Here is a 23797-nt window from a genome sequence, read left to right as displayed (position 1 = left end):
GAATAACCATTTGCGCTACTATAAACTTTGAACTTGGTAAAAATAATACATGTACCATATATTATATACACACACTCACTAGTGCACTGTTTTTTGTTATTTTTATTTGTTTTCTTACAGAATATACCAAGCTGTTGATCTGGACATGCCTAACATTTCTGTTCTCTGATGGATACCTTCTTTTTTTTTTTTCAGCCTAATGATGGTCTGTTTCATTTCCATTGAGAGCTCTTTGACCGCATGTTGTGGGTTCACTGCAACAGCTTCCAAATGCAAATGCCACATCTGGAATCAGCTCCAGATCTTTTACCTGTTTAACTAATGATGGATTAATGGCAGAATAATCCATGCAACCCATTAAAGAGCTTTTGAGATAATTGTCCAAATTACTTTTGGTACCTTGCAAAAGAGGCAGCTACATAAAAGGAGTTGCAATTCCATAATCCTTATTTCAATTAGGATGTGAATACCCTCACCGTAAGCCCATATAGATTATATAACTGTATCTTGAATATGTTTAGGTAAACAGCTAAACTTGTGTCAATGTCCAAATATTTCTTGACCGATATTTATATAGTCAGCGGAAGGGTGAGGACTGTACAATGTGTTATTTGCCTGTTTTGTGGTTCAATAAAGTATTGCCACACTGTTTAACCCTCACCCTGTGTTATCTGAGTAGTATTTTGCCCACGGTAAAAGGAATGCGGGAGTTTGGTGGGATGAACTCTGGTCCATGCAGTTTTGGCTAGCGGACCAGGGCACCCATTGACCCCCTGTATCTCCACAGAAATCATTTAGGTGAGCAAAAAAAAAATTCTCGTTTATCTTTTGAAGATTTTGCAATGTTAATGGAGAACGTTCACTTGTTTAATGATGATTAGACAGGCAAAAAGGAGTAGTGGAACTGTAGCTATTGTGAGGCAGTGACCGGTGTCATATGTGAGGGTCGGGATGTGCTCTGAAATGTATTAGATCCGCTGGAGTGCCTTGTGATCACAGCAATGTGCCTGTGACTCGCAGGGCAGAATAAAAGTAAGTTCGAACCTGGTCAAGCTATTTGGACCAAGGAGTTTGTTTAGGAAAACCCGGTATGGGCTTTTATTTTTTAAACAGACTGCAGGAAGGTAGTGGGGTCCGGTCCGTTTCCTCCAGCCCAGGTCTTATGAGTGGCCAATGGCCTCAGGTTGGAAAAGGAAAGAAAAACCCTACAGAGAGGGTTTATTTTGTTCAGTGTTGCTCTGGTGAGTAGACAGAGCAGGTGATCTGCAGAGCACGCCCTGTGTGAGTTAACAGAGGGCCAGCAGAGCCAAAAGGTACTGGCAACCCTCCCTGCATACCCGGCAGTACGTCGCTCATGGCAACTGCCCTGGACGTTTTGTTTACTCGGCTGCGATCCGAAAGATACAGCGTGCTGTGCACTAAGCGAGTTTTGTTAACAACCTTTCCGTTTTGAACTTGCTGGGTCACTGCCTCATAACTGCAAAGCGTGGACACTGCTACTTTACACAATTCAATCATTTAATTCACAATTCTCATTCTGTATAACACTTATGATGCCATTGTTCATCGTTTAAGCCAGTGTTCTCCAACTCCAGGCCTCAAGAGCCACCAACAGATCATGTTTTCAGGATTTCCTTAGTATTGTACAGGTGATAATTGCATCACCTGGACAGACAAGAATTCAAACACCTGAGCAATACTAAGGAAATCCTGAAAACATGACCTGTTGGTGGTTCTTGAGGCCCAGAGTTGGGGAACACTGGTTTAAGCGATACTCTGCTTGTGCACAAACCATAAGATCTCAAAACCAGGGCTGTGGAGTCGGTAAGCCAAACCTGCGACTCCGACTCCTCAATTTCCCTTACACAGACTCCGACTCCAACTCCACGACTCCGACTACCACACATACTGCTTATATTTAAGTGAAAAATGTATTGTAGTACAATGTGAACCTCAGACATTTAATCATTTTTATGATCCAATAATCAAGATATTTAGATAGAACAGAATATATATTGGTGTACTACCCGGTTTTCATTCTTTTTGGTACAGATACGATATGGATAGACAGATATGGATAAATGGATAGATAGAGCAGATTTCTAATCTGCTTTTGCTATTGAAAACATTATCTATGAGCTCAAAAACCTTTCAGGTGATGCAGTTTTTTAAAAAGATGATCGGCTTTTGCAGCTGAAAAACGTATTCTCAAAAAACACAGGAAAAACGCTGTGTGTGAATGTAGCCTTAGATCAGGAATATAACAGCCATTTATAGGACATTTCATAACTTTCCCAAATTCCTATGAAAAAATATTCAGCACATCCTGCATTGAATTACTGTACCCAATTTATTATATATTTTAGGAGTCGGAGTCGGTCCATTTTATACCGACTCCAACTCCGACTCCACCAAAATGAGCACCGACTCCGACTCCAACTCCACAGCCCTGCTCAAAACAAGACAAAATTTGCCTGGAGCACCGTATCATGCAGACATACAGTTCCTCATTCCTGTCACTGCCCACACCACCCAATTTTACAAACTTCTTTAGATTGGAATGATACCAAACTGATAAAATTAAAAGATGGCACTAAATCCTGATAAGAACAAAAAAAACACGTCACTCCGTAATAGTAGTGTGGGGTGCACAGAAAAGGACAACCAGTCCAAATCAAATGCAGGAAATAATCCGGCACTCCCAAATGCAGAAAAAATTAATTAACTTGAATTTATTCACAATCAGGTAGTTCACAAAGTTTACATTCCACTGTGTAACATTTCGGTCACTATCCGGACCTTCTTCAGACTATACATAAACAATATAACAGAAAAACAAAAAGTCACAAAAATACAGCCATATATTTTGATTTATATTTTATACAACTGATCACATATGAGTTGAAACAGTATCGCCCAAGACAGAAACAAAAAAAGGGGGGAGGGGGCTAAGTGACAAGTGCCACGTAAGTTATATACACATAGTTAAGGGATATATATCCCAACATAAATGCATCAAAAATATACAGAATTATCCCAGAGAAAAAATAATATTTAAATAACACTGAAACCATATCACATGACTAGAGAACATTGATTATCGTAGTATAAAGATTCCATACGGGATATCATGTATAGTTAAATCATGATCTGGAAGAAAATCCCTATAAAAGACAATGCCAGGGATGTCTCCAATGTAAGAATGTAGGAGGAGTATGGAAGGGGCTTAATATAGCAATAATTCATTAGTACCATACCACAAATGGATACTCTAGTGTCTCAAAGATGTATTTTTCTGACTTTTTGTTTTTCTGTTATATTGTTTGTTTAGTCTGAAGAAGGTCCGGATAGTGACCGAAACGTTACGCAATGGAATGTAAACTTTGTGAACTACCTGATTGTGAATAAATTCAAATTAATTTTTTCTACATTTGGGGGTGCCGGATTTTTTCTGCATAAATCCTGATAAGGGCCCTTTCACACTGCGCTCAAGTCCCAACCCCCCAGCAAAACGGGAATTGGGGGTATGTGCAAACGGAGGCTATTGACTTTATAGTCAACACCAACAGGGTCAACGTGTGTTGTACGTCATTTTCGGGAATAAACGCCTACTGGAGGCAGACATTCAGACATTGTTCATTTTTGGAATAAACAGTAACCCCCCCCTTGTTCTTTGTTGTAAACAGGTTAAAATGTCTTCAGCCAAAATATCTTTTTTTTACTTTAAAAAAAAAAATGTAAAAAAAAAAAAAAAAAGAAAAAAGTAAATTATCATAGGACGAAGGCAGGTTATTTGATGGTCTTACTTGAAAAATGTTGATCCCTATGTATTTGAAACTGTTGCAGTAATGGCAAGTTCAAAATGTGCAGGTTTTCCAACAGTTAGACCTGAAAGTAAGTCATATTGCTAAACTACGTGAACAGCGGCCTTAATCCTCACATTCCCTCAGCCCCATTTCTGCACTCTTTCAAAAAACCTTCGAATACTGAGGGTTGAAGACCTGCTCGGAATAAAACCATCTCAATTTGTATGAACCAACTAGCTGAAGAGCCCGGCGTTGCCTGGGCATAGTAACCAACTGTAGTTAGTTATAACAAGTTATAATGATTATATTGCACATAAAAACATTTCACATCATATATTCAACACTACAGATTTGCAACACAAATTAACTAAACAATTACCCAAGTATTGATAGTATTTTCAACTCATTCAAGATTTTTGGTTTTTCCTTTCTGTCCAAAGATGAACAGATTTTTGGCAGTTCCAACTTTTGAACAGATCACGTAAAGTTGACCATGAGAAAAGCATGGAGATTGCAAAGCAATCCCTACTACTCTCAAGGACTGTCCCTGAGCATTGTTAATGGACATTGCAAATAGCAGATGAACTGGAAACTGGAGGCGCTTAAAATCAAAAAACAAATCAGATGGAACGAGAGGAATTCTTGGAATGAAAATGTCCTCTCCTTTGGCACGCACATCCTGTTTCTGAGCTGTGTATCTAACCCTATCATGTGTGATAAAGTCTGCTGAGCTGTGTACCTAATCCTATCCTGTGTGATACTTTGTGCTGAGCCGTGTATCTAATACTATCCTGTGTGATACTGACTGCTGAGACATGTGTCTAATCCTCTTCTGTGTGACACTGACTGCTGAGCCGTGTGTCTAATCCTCTCCTGTGATACTGACTACTGAGCTGTGTATCTAATCCTATCCTGTGTGATACTGACTGCTGAGCCATGTGTCTAATCCTCTCCTGTGTGATACTGACTGCTGAGCTGTGTATCTAATCTTATTCTGTGTGATAGTGACTGCTGAGCCATGTATCTAATCCTGTCCTCTGTGATACTGACTGCTGAGCCGTGTATCTAATCCTATCCTGTGTGATACTGACTGCTGAACCATGTGTCTAATCCTATCCTTTATGATATTGACTGCTGAGCCATGTATCTAATCCTATCCTGTGTGATATTTTCTGCTGAGCCGTGTGTCTAATCCTATCCTGTGTGATACTGACTGCTGAGCCGTGTGTCTAATCCTATCCTGTATGATACTGACTGCTGAGCCGTGTGTCTATTCCTATCCTGTGTGATACTGACTGCTGAGCCGTGTATCTAATCCTATCCTGTGTGATACTGACTGCTGAGCCATGTGTCTAATCCTCTCCTGTGTGATACTGACTGCTGAGCTGTGTATCTAATCCTATTCTGTGTGATACTGACTGCTGAGCAGTGGTATCTAATCCTATCCTGTGTGATACCGTCTGCTGACCCGTGTATCTAACCTTATCCTGTGTGATACTGACTGCTGAGCCGAGTACCTAATCCTGTCATGTGTTACCTACTGCTCAGCCGTGTATCTAATCCTATCCTGTGTGATACTGACTGCTGAGCCATGTATCTAATCCTATTGTGTGATACTGACTGCTGAGCCGTGTATCTAATACTATTCTGTGTGATACTGTGTGCTGAGCTGTGTATCTAATCCTATCTTGTGTGATACTGTCTGCTGAGCGGTGTGTCTATTCCTATCCTGTGTGATACTGACTGCTGAGCTGTGTATCTAATCCTATCCTGTGTGATACTGACTGCTGAGCTGTGTATCTAATCCTATCCAGTGTGATACTGACTGCTGAGCCATGTGTGTAATCCTATGATGTGTGATACTGGGCTCCCCCTGCAGTCTGTGTCAGAGGGTGGTCTGTGTTGGCATGGTAATAAATTGTGTTATTTCCAGCTTTACAGAAGAACAATAACACCATAGAAATGATAAGAATAATAGGCCAAATTGTTTGGTGAATTGGAACGCATGGGGTTAAAATTTCACCTCACAACATAGCCTATGACGCTCTCGTGGTCCAGACGTGTGACTGTGCAAAATTTTGTGGCTGTAGCTGCGACGGTGCAGATGCCAATCCCGGACATACACACATACATACATACAAACACACACACACACACACACACACACATTGAGCTTTATATATTAGACAAGCAGTTCTTTTCAAGATTTATCATTACAAGGAATCGATTTCACTCGAGTCTAACCGATGCAAATCTGGAAAACCAGCTGTGAGTAGCGACATGATCAATACCATCTAACATCACACACCTCACCTAAGAGAAGCTGTTTCAGCCATTACATTATGGGTGAGTTAATTAAAAATGTTTTACCCAATATAGCAAGATCATTTTTAAGCTCATAATTTTGTATGGCCTGCAAATGATGTTACACGTATCCATATGTCCGTTGGTAGAAAAATGGTTCCTCACCCCTGGACTTAAGGATTGGGCATTTTGAGAAACAACAAGCACAATTGGTGTTTACTATGTAATAGGTATGTCACTGACACTAGTTGGTGACACTTTTGACCATTTATGGATAGTTTGCAGCTAACTTTTTTTATTCCTTTTACTTGGCAACAATGCAAATTAATAGGTGGAAGATAATCTTATAGTCTGGATTACTAGATGTTGATACAACATTGTTGAAAATTCACTTGTAGGTGAAAAAAAAACACAATAGTAAAACAGAACAAGATGAAAAAGCACAAATTCTGGAATGATAATTTTCTTTTTAGAACTGTTCTTTATTAGAGTAGCTTTCAATTTTATTATTTCACTAGCTGAAGAGCCCGGCGTTGCCTGGGCATAGGAACCAACTGTGGTTAGTTATAACAAACTATAATGATTATATTGCACATAAAAACCATGCATCTAATCCTATCCTGTGTGATACTGACTGCTGAGCCGTGTATCTAATCCTATCCTGTGTGATACTGACTGCTGAGCCGTGTATCTAATCCTATCCTGTGTGATACTGAATGCTGAGCTGCGTATCTAATCCTATCCTGTGTGATACTGCCTGCTGAGCCATGTGTCTAATCCTCTAGTGTGATACTGACTGCTGAGCCGTGTATCTAATCCTCTAGTGTGATACTGACTGCTGAGCTGTGTATCTAATCCTATCCTGTGTGATGCTGACTGCTGAGCCGTGTATATAATCCTATCCTGTGTGATACTGGGCACCCCCCGCAGTCTGTGTCAGCACGGTAATAAATTGTGTTATTTCCAGCTTTACAGAAGGACGATAACACCATAGAAATGATAAGAATAATAGGCCTCAGTTACCACAACTGTCTACAAAGAAAACTGTTGCTGATAGCAACCAATCACAGCTCATTTTTCATCTTTTAAACAGCTCTGGGACAGCGTGGCGAGTTTTGAGTGTCGACTTTTGTGTTCTGACTTTTATGTGGCGAGGTTGGTGTATGTGTGATGTTATGTGTGCTGAGGGTGGTATATGTGTTGAAGAACGTGGTAGTGTGTGGCGCATTTTGTGTGTGTGTTCATATCCCCGTGTGTGGTGAGTATCCCATGTCAGGGCCCCACCTTAGCAACTGTACGGTATATACACTTTGGCGCCATCGCTCTCATTCTTTAAGTCACCCTTGTTCACATCTGGCAGCTGTCAATTTGCCTCCAACACTTTTCCTTTCACTTTTTCCCCCTTTATGTAGATAGGGGCAAAATTGTTTGGTGAATTGGAAGGCGTGGAGTTAAAATTTCGCCTCACAACATAGCCTATGACGCTCTCGGGGTCCAGACGTGTGACTGTGCTGAAGGTTGTGGCTGTAGCTGCGACGGTGCGGATGCCAATCCCGGACATACACACATACATATACATACATACACACACACACACACACACACACACACACACTGAGCGTTATATATTAGATGACTTCATGACTCTTGATAAGGCAACTTCCAAACTTCGTTTTACATCAGTGATTAGGAGCTATATTGGTAAACACGATTGCAGGGCTGTTTATAGTTTAATTAATCATAGCTTCTGACATCGAAACTGGGAAGGAACCATCGCTTAGGGCCTCATTCAATAAAGAGTTAAATATTTTCCAATAGTACACCTCACATATCCTGAAGGACCGGCCGCCAGAGTCAGCAGAAGAGCTATCCTGGGTGTTTTTGCTATTACAGCTGCTCTTTCTAAATAAGTCCAACTTAAAACTCTTATTTGTCCCGTAGTAAGGTAGGCTGGGGCTACACGTCAACTAGTGTCGCATTGCAACATTGCACCTAATGATTTCCTAATGGCCACTTTTTATTTTTCACAGCCCTAAAATAGTTATGCAACAACAAATGCACAAACTTTTTTTGTCACGCGACTATTCTGAGAATTGCTGTCATGTGACTCGTGTCACCGTGTAACCCTAGCCTAAAGGAGATTCCATCAAGGAAGTCCCACAGCCCGCTGTATACAGTCTACACAATTTCTCTGAATTCACCCCCGAGTTCAAATGGCTCCCTTAGGCCACATTCACACAATCAGTATTTGTCAGTATTTTACCTCAGTATATGTAAGCCAAAACCAGGAGTGGGTGATAAATCCAGATATGGTGACGGGTTTCTATTCTACTTTTCCACTCCTGGTTTTGGCTTACAAATATACTTATGTAAAATACTGACCAAATACTGAACGAGTGACCGTGGCCTCAGTCATCATGGTTACTGAAATGGATTTGGACGCATATTGTTTTATCCTACTAGCTACCGTATTTAATTTACTTGCGTGTTTAAAATAAAAAATTATATTATATCATAAATACTAATAAAATAACATTAATATTCCCCAAAATTTTTACTTCTGCTCTTTTGAGCTTCAACCCAATAGTTCTAACAGTAATTTCAATTGAGGGGTATGTCATGTAATTAAGTAGTATTTTTTTCTATTGAAAGAATATAAAAAAAAAAACCCTGCATTTCTGGCATTTTGATTTTATTTCTTCTCCCCCTCGCTTTACGTCCCTGAGGTGCCCTGATTCTGTAGCACTTTCCCTTTTGTGCTGCATCATTTAATTGCAGAGATACATATTATTTATTCCAGAGTACAGCATGTGAAATCTCTGCTTACAATTGGGCATTTATTTAGTGTCTTCTCTGGGGGCGTGCTAGATAAGGCTAATTTCACACTAGCGTGTTTGAGCGCAGCGACGGCCTGCGCACGGCCGCCGCTAAGCCCCACCCCCTGCCGCGCCTCCGCCGGTAGCTCCGCCTACCGGCGCATGACGCTGCATGCGCCCTGCGTCCCCTATCTTTATCACTGAGGGCGCAGGCCGTGCGCAGTATGCGTTTGGCGGCGCATGCGCCTTTTTGACGGTGCGCCGGCGCAACCAAACTGCAGCAGGTTGCGTTTGGCGCAGGTCGGCGCACCGTCAAAAGGACGCTTGCGCCGCCAAACGCATACTGCGCCCCCAGTGATAAAGATAGGGGACGCAGGGCGCATGCAGCGTCATGCGCCGGTAAGCGGAGCTACCGGCGGAGGCGCGGCAGGGGGCGGGGCTTAGCGGCGGCCGTGCGCAGGCCGTCGCTGCGCTCAAAAACGTACCCTCAGCACGGTGGCTCAGTGGTTAGCGCTGCAGCCTTGCAGCGCTGGAGTCCTGGGTTCGAATCCCACCAAGGACAACATCTGGGGAAGAGTCTTGAGGAGATCATTTGCATATTCCCAGTGCCTTCTGGGATAAGTGAAGAGTCTCCGCGAGCTCAACGATCACTGGGTTTTGGCCATTGCAGCTGAAAAGAGGAAATCGGAAAACCAGGGGAAGAGTCTTGAGGAGATCATTTGCATATTCCCAGTGCCTTCTGGGATAAGTGAAGAGTCTCCGCGAGCTCAACGATCACTGGGTTTTGGCCGTTGCAGCTGAAAAGAGGAAATCGGAAAAACCGCGCGCCGAATTTGGGCTCAACTTTCATCGTTTTTAAGAAATCTCAAGATGGAAGAGGCCAGGAGCCATTTGGTGAGCTGCATTTCTTGCTACATGTTCACAGACTTACCAGTGGAAAAGCCAAACTTCACATGCCACAAATGCAAGCTTGTGTCCCTGTTGGAGGAAAAGTTGCAAAATCTCGAAGAGAGGTTAGCTACGTTGAAGATCATTAAGGAAGGTGAAGAGTTCTTGGACACAGCAGAATTATCTCTTCATGTTACAGAAAGAGAAGAAATTCGAAGTGCACCTGAAGAAACAGAGGAATGGAGACATGTGACCCAGAGAAGCAGGAGGATCAGGAGGCAGTCAGCACCCATACTGCTCAGAAACCAGTACCAGGCTCTCACGCAGGAAAACAATGAAGAAATAAATCAGGAAAAGACTTTGCCCACAAACACCAACCTTGTACGCCTTCAGAGTCCTCCTGGATGGAGAAAGAAAAATGTTGTGAAGAAGAAACGGAGAGTGGTGGTCATGGGGGATTCCCTGCTGAGAGGAACTGAGGCCGCTATCTGCAGACCGGATATAACTTCAAGAGAAATGTGTTGTCTTCCAGGTGCAAAAATTAAAGATGTGTCTGACAGGATATCAGGACTCTTCAGACCTACAGATGACTACCCATTCCTGCTACTACATGTGGGGACAAATGACACTGCAAGAAACGACCTGGAAACCATCTGCAGAGACTTTGAAGACTTAGGCAAGAAAGTGAAAGAACTGGGAGCGCAGGTGGTCTTCTCTTCCATCCTCCCAGTGGATGGCCATGGAACAAGGAGGTGGAATAAGATTCTGCAGGTGAACAACTGGCTACGTCGATGGTGCCGTCAGCAACGATTTGGATTTCTGGATCACGGAGTGAACTACTTATACGATGGACTACTTGCTAGAGATGGGGTGCACCTTACGAAGACTGGTAAGCATGTATTTGGAAGTCGCCTTGCTACACTTGTAAGGAGAGCTTTAAACTAGAACAACATGGGAAGGGAAACAAAAGACCAGAAAAAGCCATACACCTGACAAATGCTATTGAGAACTCTGCTATTAGAAGTGGAAAGGAAGAACAAAGACGAAAGAATCTAATTAATAAAAATATTGGAGAAAGAGAAACCAATCACAAACTAAAATGTTTCTATACTAATGCACAAAGCATGGGCAACAAACAAGGAGAATTGGAACTACTAACACAGGAAAAGAAATATGATGTCATTGGAATCACTGAAACTTGGTGGGACAATACACATGATTGGAATACAAGACTAGAAGGATACAACTTATTTGCAAGAAACAGACTTGATAAACGAGGAGGGGGTGTCGCATTGTATGTTAGAAACGCGTATATCTGCACAGAGATTGAAGCTTCAGAGACTGGGAGTTCTGTGGAAACTGTTTGGGTAAGAATACAAGGACAGAACAATGGAAAGGACACCATTGTAGGCATTTACTACAGGCCGCCTGTGCAAGCTGAAGCTATGGATGAACTCTTTATGCATCAAATGGCCAAGTTCTCCAAAAAATATGACATAGTTGTCATGGGAGATTTCAACTATCCAGACATTTGTTGGGAATCTCTCTCAGGCAAAACTAACAGGTCAAGGAAATTCTTATCCTCTCTTGCTGACAACTTTATCTTCCAAAAGGTAAGGGAGAAAACAAGGGGAACTGCTACCTTGGATCTAATCCTTATAAACAGGGAGGAAATGGTTGAGGAGGTAAAAGTGGCTGGGACCCTAGGAGGTAGCGACCATGCTATTTTAGAATTTTGGATAACTAGAGGCGGAAGACCTGTGAAGACTCATACGTCAAGGTTAGATTTCAGAAAGGCAGATTTTAAGGGATTCAGAAAGAGAATTGGAGGGATCCAATGGCTGGATATCCTTAAAGACAAAAATGTCCAGGAAGGATGGGAAATCTTGAAAAATGAAATTCTCAAAGCACAGTTGTTAACAATTCCGAAAAGAGGGAAGAATAGGAAGCAGTTAAGGAAACCAGGATGGATGAACACAGAACTTAAGCACATGCTAAAAAGGAAGAAAAAAATGTTTATAAAATGGAAAGAGGGAGGCATATCTAAAGAAGAATATAATGCTGTCTGCAGAACCTGCAGGGCACAAATCAGATTAGCTAAAGCTGAAAATGAATTGAGGCTTGCAAGAGATGTCAAAAGCAATAATAAAGGATTTTGGGGATATGTCAAAAGTAAAAGAAAAGTCAAAGATGCTATAGGATTTTTACAGGATGAAAATGATGAAATGGTAAGACAGGATGTTGAGAAGGCTGAACTTTTAAATTCCTATTTTGCATCTCTTTTCTCTCAGAAAGGAAATGTAACATCAACTGTTATTCACTGTCCTATTAAGGGAATAGAAGAATCCAGGATATCTATAAACAGAAAGATAGTGAGGAAACACTTAGCTAGCCTAAATGAATTCAAGTCTCCAGGTCCAGATGAATTACACCCCAGAGTACTGAAGGAGATAGCAGAAGAAATTTTTGAACCCCTCTCTATAATCTTTGAAAATTCTTGGAGAACAGGAGAAGTGCCAGAAGACTGGAGAAGAGCAAATGTTGTTCCTATCTTCAAAAAGGGGAAGAAGGTGGACCCAGGTAACTATAGGCCGGTGAGTCTGACTTCTATACCAGGAAAGATCTTTGAACAAATTATTAAACAACATGTATGTCAATACCTGGATAAGAATGAAGTGATTAAACAGAGTCAGCATGGGTTTGTAACTAATAAGTCATGTCAGACTAACTTAATTTCCTTCTATGACGGTATCACTGATTGGGTGGATCAAGGAAAAGCTGTAGATATAGTATATCTTGACTTCAGCAAAGCATTTGACAAAGTCTCTCATACAATCCTTATTGAAAAAATGATTAAGTATGGAATGGACAAGGCAACTGTTAGGTGGATTCATAACTGGCTTAGTGATCGGACCCAAAGAGTGGTCGTAAATGGCTGCACATCCAGTTGGAAGAATGTCTCAAGTGGGGTACCACAGGGCTCTGTCCTGGGCCCTGTATTGTTCAACATCTTTATCAACGATTTAGATGAAGGAATTGAGGGTAAACTGATTAAATTTGCTGATGACACAAAGCTAGGAGGGATAGCTAATACTAGAGAAGAGAGAGAGAGGATTCAAAAAGATTTAAATAAACTGGAGAAGTGGGCAGCAACTAACAGAATGGTTTTTAACAGGGAGAAATGCAAAGTACTACATCTGGGCAATAAAAATGGAAAAAGCATATATAGAATGGGAGGAATAGGGCTAAGTGACAGCACATGTGAAAAAGACTTGGGTATACTAATAGATCACAGACTGAATATGAGTCAACAGTGTGATGCAGCAGCAAAAAAGGCAAATGCAATTCTAGGATGTATTAACAGAAGCATACAGTCTAGATCACGTGAAGTCATTATTTCCCTCTACTCCTCTTTGGTCAGACCTCATCTGGAATATTGTGTCCAGTTTTGGGCACCACATTTTAAAAAAGACATCAACAAACTGGAGCAAGTTCAGAAAAGAGCGACCAGAATGGTGACCGGTCTGCAAACCCTGTCTTATGAGGAAAGGTTGCAGGATTTGGGAATGTTTAGTTTGCAAAAGAGAAGACTGAGAGGAGACTTAATAGCTGTCTACAAATATCTAAAGGGCTGTCACATTGTAGAAGGATCATCTTTATTCTCATTTGCACAAGGAAAGACTAGAAGCAATGGGATGAAACTGAATGGGAGGAGACACAGATTAGATATTAGAAAAAACTTTTTGACAGTTAGAGTGATCAATGAGTGGAACAGGCTGCCACGAGAAGTGGTGAGTTCTCCTTCAATGGAAGTCTTCAAACAGAGGCTGGACAGACATCTGACTGGGATGATTTAGCGAATCCTGCTTTGAGCAGGGGGTTGGACCAGATGGCCCAGGAGGTCCCTTCCAACTCTACGATTCTATGATTCTATGATTCTGCAAGGAGTTTGTATGTTCTCCCCGTGTTTGCGTGGGTTTCCTCCGGGCACTCCGGTTTCCTCCCACACTCCAAAGACATACTGATAGGGAATTTAGATTGTGAGCCCCATCAGGGGCAGTGATGAAAATATGTGCAAACTGTAAAGCGCTGCGGAATATGTTAGCGCTATATAAAAATAAAGATTATTATTATTATTATTATTATTATTATTATTATTATTATTGCCTAAGCTGTTCTTGCTGTCAGGGATAGGTGAAAGTACACGGCCACAAGAGACTTTGAAGAAACATCCAAATGGCCTGCAAAGCAGAGATTTCACATACTGCGCTCCAAAAGAAACAAATGTAAATGTCTTTGCAATTGTTACGGTTCTGCAGCACAGGACTAGGGTAGGAGGGGGAAAACTGACCCTGCACTGCGACTAGGCTGATACCCTACGATGGAGTGGGCGACCCATTCCTTGTTAATAGACCCACTGACGATCCTAGGTTAATCTCAAGCGAAGACCTATAGATAGAGGGAAGGGGGTCCCTGAAAGATCTAAGGACTGGGAACAAAAACGGGTCACCTCCTAATAGAAAACAAAAGAGAAGGCCGCAGAAACAAACTGAAAACAGAAACGAAGACTAGCAGAACCGGAGGTCCCAGAACTGCACCAATTAAACACACAGAAGGCAAAGCAAGGCTCCAAGCCAGACTTCAAGCGGATTAACACTGTTGTCCAGCAAGGACTGGGAGACAGGTGCAGGTTAATAAAGTGTGATACAATCACCTGACCCAAGACAAACCCAGCACCAGGGGAAAAAGACCAGCAGCCAGAACACTACAAGAAAATGGCGGATAGTCACAAACTGAACAGATTCTAACAGCAATGGAGTGATGCAGCACAAAATGGCAAAATCAAGGGAGCTCAGGGATTTTTTCAAGGTTTATCTTTTTCTTTGAGCAAGAGACAAGTCCTCTTTAAACTGGCCCATGTAAAATTGGTTAAAAAAAAAAAAAAATACTCTCCTAAAGTACAGGATGTCACGTCCGCATCTTTCCCAGCAAATGATGACTGATTTGATCAGCCATCATATGCCTTAAACCGTTGCAGGTGGAGCGTAGTAAAAAAAAAAAAAAAAAAACACACATCATACAGCCCCATATCCCGAAAAATGAAAACATTTCAGGTCTCATTACAAAAGCAAAACACAAATTTTTCAGATTTCCGAATTTTTTTCACCACTTAATTTAAGAGAGAAAAAAAAAAAAGTTAAATTCTATATGTAATTGGTATATGCATACTTAAAGTGGCCTGAAGAAACATATTGCCAGGTCAATTTTACCCCGTTGTGAACCTGGTAAATAAAAAAGCCCCCAATCCTTTTTTTTGCCATTTCAACATACTAGGATTTTTTTCCCCTATTTTTCAGTACACTATATGGTATAATGAATGGTGTTATGCAAAGCACAGCTCGTCCCGCAAAAATAAGGTCTCATACGGCTATACGTGGTATATATATAAAAAAAAAAAAGTTATGGCTCTTGGAAAGGGAGGAAAAAAAACGGAAAATTGCCTTATGAAGGGGTTAAAAAATTATAATTTGTCAAGATTAATTAGGTGGGAGGTAGAATGGATTAAAAAGCGCAGACACAATGAAACCCTAGGGTCTGAATAAATATTATGCACTGTATTAATCAACTGACATTTGATTATTTTGAGAGTTTGTGCTTTGATGCCACCAACATTGCACTTTGTGTAGTAAGTCCGTATGTAGGAAGGGAGAGTTCTGTATACTGATTACTTACATGTTACATACAGATCATCCCAAGCAGCAGGACCTTCTGAAAGGAGCATGAACTGTCAGCACGTTTCAATCTGTGCCCTTAATTAAGCCTTCCATTGCTCCATTACTGAAAAAAATGATCTTTTAATGCAAATGAAGCAGACGTGTTTTGGGTGTGCCGAGCCACTTCCTAAAACCATTGCCGCCTCTCTGTTCCACGCCTAGTGACACCTTTTGCTGCTGTACTGAGTTGTCAAGATAGTGAACTGTCAGCAGTCCAGCAGCAGAACTAGCACAAGGTGAGGAAGAGAGCTAGGAAGGCAGAGATTCAGAAGTGCTCCCATCACACCTGAAAGCACTTCCGCCTAATCTGCATATGGAGTAAAACGTGTTTTTTTCAGTATCAGGGCAATAGATTGCTTAACGGGACCCTTTCACGATCAACAAGTTATCTGATGTGCAGGCATGATGTTATAGAGCAGGAGGAGCGGAGCAGATTGTTATAACCTTATTGTGGGAGATTTCAGTAAAACTTGTATTTTGTTCACTAAAATCCCTGATGTTTATACACATACGACTCCAGCGGGCAGTCCTTTTCGGTGAGTGACCGTATTCCCTGCATGACTGTGCTTAGAGAGATCGGTCAATCACTAGTAGGACTGCCCAATTGACTCATGTATACAGGACACCAGGGATTTAATGCAATGAAATACAAGTAATACTGGATCTTTTCCAACAAACCTTTGTATCATTCTGCTCGGCTTCTCCGTCTCTACACCGTCTCTACTCCGTCTCGGCTTCTCCGTCTCTACACAGATTGGACTGCACGCACAATGTGACAAGATCTCTTTAAGTAAAAGTGTACATTGCCTTATGATTTAAAGGGCAACGTAGTCATATATACAATTTCTCGCTGTGGAACCAGCAGACAGATTCCCTTTAAAAAGTGCTTTCTTAGATAAACTATTTCTCAGCAAAGGCTTGTAAATGTATAAAGTAACTAATATACACTCACTGGCCACTTTATTAGGTACACCTGTCCAACTGTGTGTTAAGACTTAATTTCTAATCTGCCAATCACATGGCGGCAACTCAGTGCATTTAGGCATGTAGACATGGTCAAGACAATCTCCTGCAGTTCAAACCGAGCATCAGTATGGGGAAGAAAGGTGATTTGAGTGCCTTTGAACGTGGCATGATTGTTGGTGCCAGAAGGGCTGGTCTGAGTATTTCAGAAACTGCTGATCTACTGGGATTTTCACGCACAACCATCTCTAGGGTTTACAGAGAATGGTCCGAAAAAGAAAAAAAATCCAGTGAGCGGCAGTTCTGTGGCCGGAAATGCCTTGTTGATGCCAGAGGTCAAAGGAGAATGGGCAGACTGGTTCGAGCTGATAGAAAGGCAACAGTGACTCAAATTGCCACCCGTTACAACCAAGGTAGGCAGAAGAGCATCTCTGAACGCACAGTGCGTCGAACTTTGAGGCAGATGGGCTACAGCAGCAGAAGACCACACCGGGTACCACTCCTCTCAGCTAAGAACAGGAAACTGAGGCTACAATTTGCACAAGCTCATCGAAATTGGACAGTAGAAGATTGGAAAAACGTTGCCTGGTCTGATGAGTCTCGATTTCTGCTGCGACATTCGGATGGTAGGGTCAGAATTTGGCGTAAACAACATGAAAGCATGGATCCATCCTGCCTTGTATCAACGGTTCAGGCTGGTGGTGGTGGTGTCATGGTGTGGGGAATTTTTTCTTGGCACTCTTTGGGCCCCTTGGTACCAATTGAGCATCGTTGCAACGCCACAGCCTACCTGAGTATTGTTGCTGACCATGTCCATCCCTTTATGACCACAATGTACCCAACATCTGATGGCTACTTTCAGCAGGATAATGCGCCATGTCATAAAGCTCAAATCATCTCAGATTGGTTTCTTGAACATGACAATGAGTTCACTGTACTCAAATGGCCTCCTCAGTCACCAGATCTCAATCCAATAGAGCATCTTTGGGATGTGGTGGAACGGGAGATTCGCATCAGGGATGTGCAGCCGACAAATCTGCGCCAACTGTGTGATGCCATCATGTCAATATGGTCCAACATCTCTGAGGAATGCTTCCAGCACCTTGTTGAATCTCTGCCACGAAGAATTGAGGCAGTTCTGAAGGCAAAAGGGGGTCCAACCCGTTACTAGCATGGTGTACCTAATAAAGTGGCCAGTGAGTGTAGCTGTTACTCACCCTCCCGGGTGCAGAGATGCCTTTCTGGCCCGATTTACAGCGGTGACACCAAGACCACAGCATACATCATCTCTGCACCCAATCACTGAGCTCCGCAACTCTGCCAACGTAGCCAGCGCAAACAGATTAACTTATCGACTGGTTGCAGCGGTTGTATGTGCTGTGATCGTGATGTCGCCGCTGCAATCAGTAAATGGAGAGCGGAGCAGGTGCACAAGGGCATTGCTGGACCCCGGAGGGCGAGTGTATTCATTACTTTATATACATACAAGATAAAGTTTATTCCGGAAAACACCACTGCAGCATGGCACCTGGGCCTAGGCGGAGATCAAATATGGCCATGAATTATAATACTTCACAACTTTCCAATGCCTGAAAGATAATTATATAAAAATAATAATTATAAAGGTCAGTCTTTAAAGGATGTTTCAACTAGGCTTTCTAGAAACAAAATTACCCTGGTGGTCACCTGGAGATGCTGGCGGCCACACATCTTTCCACCACTGCCTATCAGTAGGTGTTCTTTGCGAAAAGTCATGTAAAGCATTGGTTTATATGTAGAGGGCCTCAGGTGAGCAGATTTTTTTTTTTTTTTAATTTATATATACCCCTCAGCTATTTTCTTTGTATAACCCCCAAGACAATGACAGATTTATTATACCTTTCCTCTTCAGAGTTCCATATAGAGAATATGAGCTTGTAAGGGAAAGTCTCCTCTAAGGCATACAGTATAATAAAGGTCTAGAATTGAGAAGAAACGTCACCCACCTCACTAGTGCTTGGATTCCAGCAGAGTATGCGATGGTCTTTAGAACTACTGAGAAGTAATTCTGGGTCATCTTTACTCCAGGAAATTGACAGAACACCCCTATAGAGAGAAAATATAATACTAATGAAAACTGCTGCAGTTTATGCAACACTGAATTGTAGGGTCTGGGGAAAGAGGTCAGCACAGGCACCCTGACAGGTCTACAGATACACAGCAGGTAGAGAACACCTGCATACTCTGACACTATTCTATCAAGTAAATATTGAGAAGGGGAGCAGCGGTCCAAAGCAATGGTGCCGTCAGGAAAAAACGTAAAATCAACTACAGGAAGAACCTTCAGCACAAACTTGATAACTTGATATCTTGCAGAAAATAACGCACTTATTACAATCACATACGGGAGGAAAAACAGAACCCAACGTTTGGGCCTATATTGGCCTTTATCAAGGTTATCTAAATAAAACAAAAATATGACATATCAAGTGTACACAGAGCAACATAAAAAAAGACAGTATCTCAAACAAGATGTTGAAAAATGATGAATCCTTATTGTCAAGTGAGCAAAAAAAGCTGTGAAGAAGGTTCCAAGGTTTAGGGTGTATGTATCCAATAGGACCTTCTCTCTTTTTCAGGTTCTGTGTCTTATTTCCACCTCTTCTGGCCATAGAAAAATTTTCAATCACTTGATAGCGCAACTGAGCTATATTGTGGTTCAAGGCGATAAAATGTGCCGGGATGGGCAACGTGGTTCTTTTACACTGGATTATAGATTTGTGTTAGGAGATGCGGTCCTGGACATGCTGGGTGGTCTCACCAACATATCAGAGAAGGTAAGATGAATCACAAGTATGAAAGCTTCTGATTGAAAATCTCTTGCTTGATCTAGGATGTGTGAACGAGTCACCTTTGATGATATTAGAGCACTGGCGGCAGTGAAGACAGGAAGGTCCCTTTATGTGGAGAACGAGGAAAAGTTTGCAAATTGCCTGCGAGATGGGAACCTATATCAGCCCTAACCAAAAGATTCCTCAAATTCCGTGTTCTTTTGTGACAAAAAAGAGGGTATGAATTACCAAGTAGGGGCTAGTGTTGCTGGATGATCTGCTGAAATCAACGCATAAAAAGGATGGTAGGAATTGAAAAACGCAATTCTTAGAGTGTCAACGCGTTGTGTGGGTGTGAATGCAGAGGGAAGGGATAAAAGGGAATCAGGGTAACCACGGTCTTGAAATTTTTTCTTAATCTCACCCTGTTGGGAATCACGAACGGAAGCATCACAAACAATGCGGCAAATCCTACAAAATTGGGATCAGGAAGTGATTTTTTTTTTTTTTTTACATGACAGAGATGACAGCTGGTACAATGGAGAAAACGGTTTCTATCTGGAGTTCTCACAAACAAGTCAGTAGATAACTGCTAACAATGACATCGATATCAAGGAAATTAATTTTGGAGGGATGGCAATGCATAGTAAAGGTAAGCTCATTGCCAGTGTGAAACCCTTTCAGTGAAGTGATATTTTTCTTATCTGGCTGGAAGATATCATCAATATATCTCTTCCAGAGTAGAGCACACTGCTGAAAGAGAGGATTGGTGTAGATAGAGTCTCATTCAAATTGGGCCATAGGTATAGTGAGCTTGTTTTGTTTCTTTGGCTTTCTTCCATCTTCCCCTTTTTCCCCTATTTTGTTACTATTCTTTTGGGTTCCTTAGTGACTATGCCATTTATTGGTCTATACACGTTACATTATGTCCATGGATACCTGATACCCCCATGACCTTATTTTTTCAAATTGTCTTTACTTAGTGGTTACAGTAATTTCTCATTATACTAATGTAATATTTCACATATGCATCTTACATATTTTCTACTATACTGAGAATGCTTATTTATTGTCTTCACAGCTTTTTTGCTCACTTGACAATAAGAATCCCTCCTTTTTCAACAACAGCTTGTTTATGAGATACTATCTGATTTTTATGTTCATTGCTCTGTATACATTTGATATATAATTTCTTATTTTTGTCTTTAGATAACCTTGATAGAGGCCAATATAGGCCGAAACGTTCTTTTCCCTCCCATTTGTGATTCTAACAAATGCACTATTTTCTGCAAGATATCAAGTTTACGCTGAAGGTTCTTCCTGTAGTTGACCTTTCTATCAAAGGCAGTAATAACATTTTTTGCAATTTATGGCACAGTAGTTCATCTGTGGGATCTGGTTAAATGGTTTAATCTTCATTCGCGAATGATACCAATGAGCCTTGAAAAACATAGATCTAGTCCTTCTTTGGACCAGATAAGCACAAATCACTGCATACTGGAAAGACTCCACAAGACCTGCTTTGATCTGGTTGTCTTATCATTACAATTCCACCTTATAAAAGTCACTCACGTCCTAACACTTGCCCCTTACCTGTTTCCAGCACATCAACTTCAAGAACTGAATGTTCACTTGTCGCCTAATACATATCCTACCCCGTCACAAGTGTTATCGCACCAAGATAACCAATGGAATTCACTTCACCCATCAGTGGTCTCAGAGATATAGCTTTTGTTCACTGAGGTTGCCAAATACTATGATGTCTCCTCTTCTTCCATTCACCTTAGTAAATGCATATACTATTGGCATTGAGCAATATGCATTATTATTATAGCGCCATTTATTCCATGGCGCTTTATACACTGAAATATATTACTACCCGAGCATCTAGGGTTCTCCTACTTGCTTATATTTTGTGCTTCCCTTGCTCCATGGTTGTACTGCTGCCGCCTATTTTTTAATATAAAATAATTTTTGATGTATGGATTTGATTCACTATTTGTACTTTTTGATTAATAGAGATATTTCTGTACTTTCTGACATAGCAAGTCTTTGATATAGCCTTCTGAGTTCAATTCATACCATTTGTTCTGCCCATTCTGTGCAGCAAGATATTTTTAAGTGCTGTTCCAGCTATCGCCAGTAGGTGTCATAAGTTGCCCTTCTCTTTCTTATTCATGTGTTTGGAATCTTCTGTTATCCTGAATGGTTAACTGTTCAGAACCACCCTTCTTCCTTCCCTGGTCAACAACATGTAACCATTTTCAGCCGGTCTTCTAAGTAGCTCACATCTGCTCAGCTCTCTACAAAACCACTGCTTATAGCAGGCGGATTCCGGTAAGGTTAATGCAATTATGTGTTATGCATCTGTGTTAGCAGCCATAATGCAGCCTCCCATGATATTTGCAATGCATGTTCAGATTCTGTAATGCTATTTCACTGCATATTAGGTATATATGCATCCTCTGGATATGCATCCTCTTGTCAGTGAGTGCAAAGCTGGCAGCCATTAGTTGTTTTAGAGATCTTTCTCTTTTATTGCTGTGTACGTTGTATTGCTCAGCTTTTATATAATGCATGATAACAGCATCCTGTATCATTGCTACAGTTGTGATAGTACCCTGTATTGGTGTGATTACCTGCCAGTACTGATGTATTGTATATTGTCTACCAGTAATGACATGCTGCATTATCTGTTTCTTATAGTTTTTACCTGAATCATCCATAACGGTGTTCAACAATCTCTGATATCATCTACAACTTTGTAAAACAACCCCTGATCTCATCTACTTCTGTATTCTACTATACCATCTGTTATCATCTCCCATTGTTTTCCATATCATCCCAATAAATACAGACTTAAGCACCCATACAGTCTTGTTTCTGGGAGTGGATGAAAGGTTACGCCATATGCTGGAATCCACACAGCGTCATACGTGGAAGAAGGCAGAACACTATTATTGGGATATTTATGGTTCTTATTCACTGTCTATAGCTGGTGTTCCTGCCCATGAAATAGAGGATTGCATTTCAAACATTAAAAGGGAATCTGTCAGTCAATTCATGGCATCCAAACCTTGGGCAGAATGAATCAGAGCCTGGTTGCCCGACTACAACCAGGTATATTTATCTATGAATACCGAGACATTTCAGAAAAAACAAACTTGAGAAGACGGCCGAGGACTATTGGGTATGTTCCCACGGTCAGTAAACGCTGCGGGATGGATGCTGCGTACATCCACAAAATCCAGCCCACAGCATCCAGATGTTACAGCATAGTGGATGGGATTTCAAGAAATCCCATGACCACTATGAGTGCTTCCAAACCGCAGCATGTCAATTTATAAATCTCACCCCTCCAATGTATTGGACGCGGTGATTCCACACGAGTCAATGAACACATGCGGAATCACCTGCGTTCAAAAGCCAGCAGCACTTTGAACACTGTGGACATGTGTCCTGTGTCCAAAGCGCTGCCGTGTACTGACCATGTGAACAAACCCTAGAGATAGAGGAATCTAGTCTAATGGTGCCTCCAGCCAGCTTCTCCCTGCATCGCTCCAGTTGACTGACAGGTCACTTACTATGTAAAAACTTGTGAAAGACCTGTGAATTACCTGGAGTGGGGTGGAGAGAAGCCGGCCAGAACCACAGATGAAGCAGTCAAGTGTCTCACTATGGTACCTGACTCGCTCTTCAAGCAATGCCGTCTTTGAAACACCAGAGCACTTCAGAGTAAACTATCCCTATCAGCAGTTGTGCAGACTTCTGATTCATGCTACTCATGGGTTGGGCAGTATGGATCTAGTGAAAAGTTCCTATCAACCAAGGAAACAGCAATTGAGCAAGTGAGAAAACTGATGTACAACAGTCCGGAAGGAGGAATCAATTTATCTTTACCTTGTGTGATTCTCCAGTATTTTTAAAGGGGAACTAGCAAATCGCAGATCCCAAACTTGGACAACCGGTAAACGATCATCTTCAGATGAAAGGACAAGCTGAGTCGCTATCTCGGGGTGCCACAACATTCCTGAAAGGTGCATCTTAAAAGGGGAAAGAAAAAGAAAAATTCTGAAGTTAAGAACATATGTACAAAAAGAAAAAGCTACAAATTAAAAGTCCCTGGCAACCCCTTTAATCCACGTAGTCAGTGTCTGATGACATGAATTTTGAACACTCCCTTAGTACTCCTTGTAGAAGGGAAGTGCCGCAAAATGTACATCTCTATATAGAGATGTGTACATACATATAATTCCCCCACATGGATCAGAAGCCCCCTCATCTGCTTGCTGTCTTAAACAAAGACTGGTCCAACAATGTGCAAGTAGAACAGGTTTCATTCAGGATTGAGGGGGTGTATCTTAGCCAGTGGACAAAACACTGGTGACATCATTCCCCAGATGGGGGGCTGGAGACACCTCTTTTTAGCCTGACAT

General features: G+C 41.5%; 1 protein-coding gene across 4 annotated transcripts in view; it reads right to left on the bottom strand.

Moving 5' to 3' along the window:
- Nucleotides 1-23797, bottom strand: part of SEC31B (SEC31 homolog B, COPII coat complex component) — a 169009-nt gene that overhangs the window by 94654 nt on the left and 50558 nt on the right. For all 4 annotated transcript variants that reach the window (XM_073585777.1, XM_073585778.1, XM_073585779.1 and 1 more), the window contains 2 exons: nucleotides 23262-23404; nucleotides 18537-18636 (listed from right to left, as the gene is read on the bottom strand). In XM_073585777.1, coding sequence (XP_073441878.1) covers nucleotides 18537-18636; nucleotides 23262-23404 — 243 coding nt within the window. The remainder of the gene's footprint in view (nucleotides 1-18536; nucleotides 18637-23261; nucleotides 23405-23797) is intronic.

The sequence above is a fragment of the Dendrobates tinctorius genome, unplaced genomic scaffold (assembly GCF_039654945.1).
Source record: "Dendrobates tinctorius isolate UK_male_01 unplaced genomic scaffold, ASM3965494v1 ptg000089l, whole genome shotgun sequence".
In the NCBI taxonomy this organism is placed as follows: Eukaryota; Metazoa; Chordata; class Amphibia; order Anura; family Dendrobatidae; genus Dendrobates; species Dendrobates tinctorius.
This window is presented reverse-complemented; position numbering and strand designations above follow the sequence as displayed.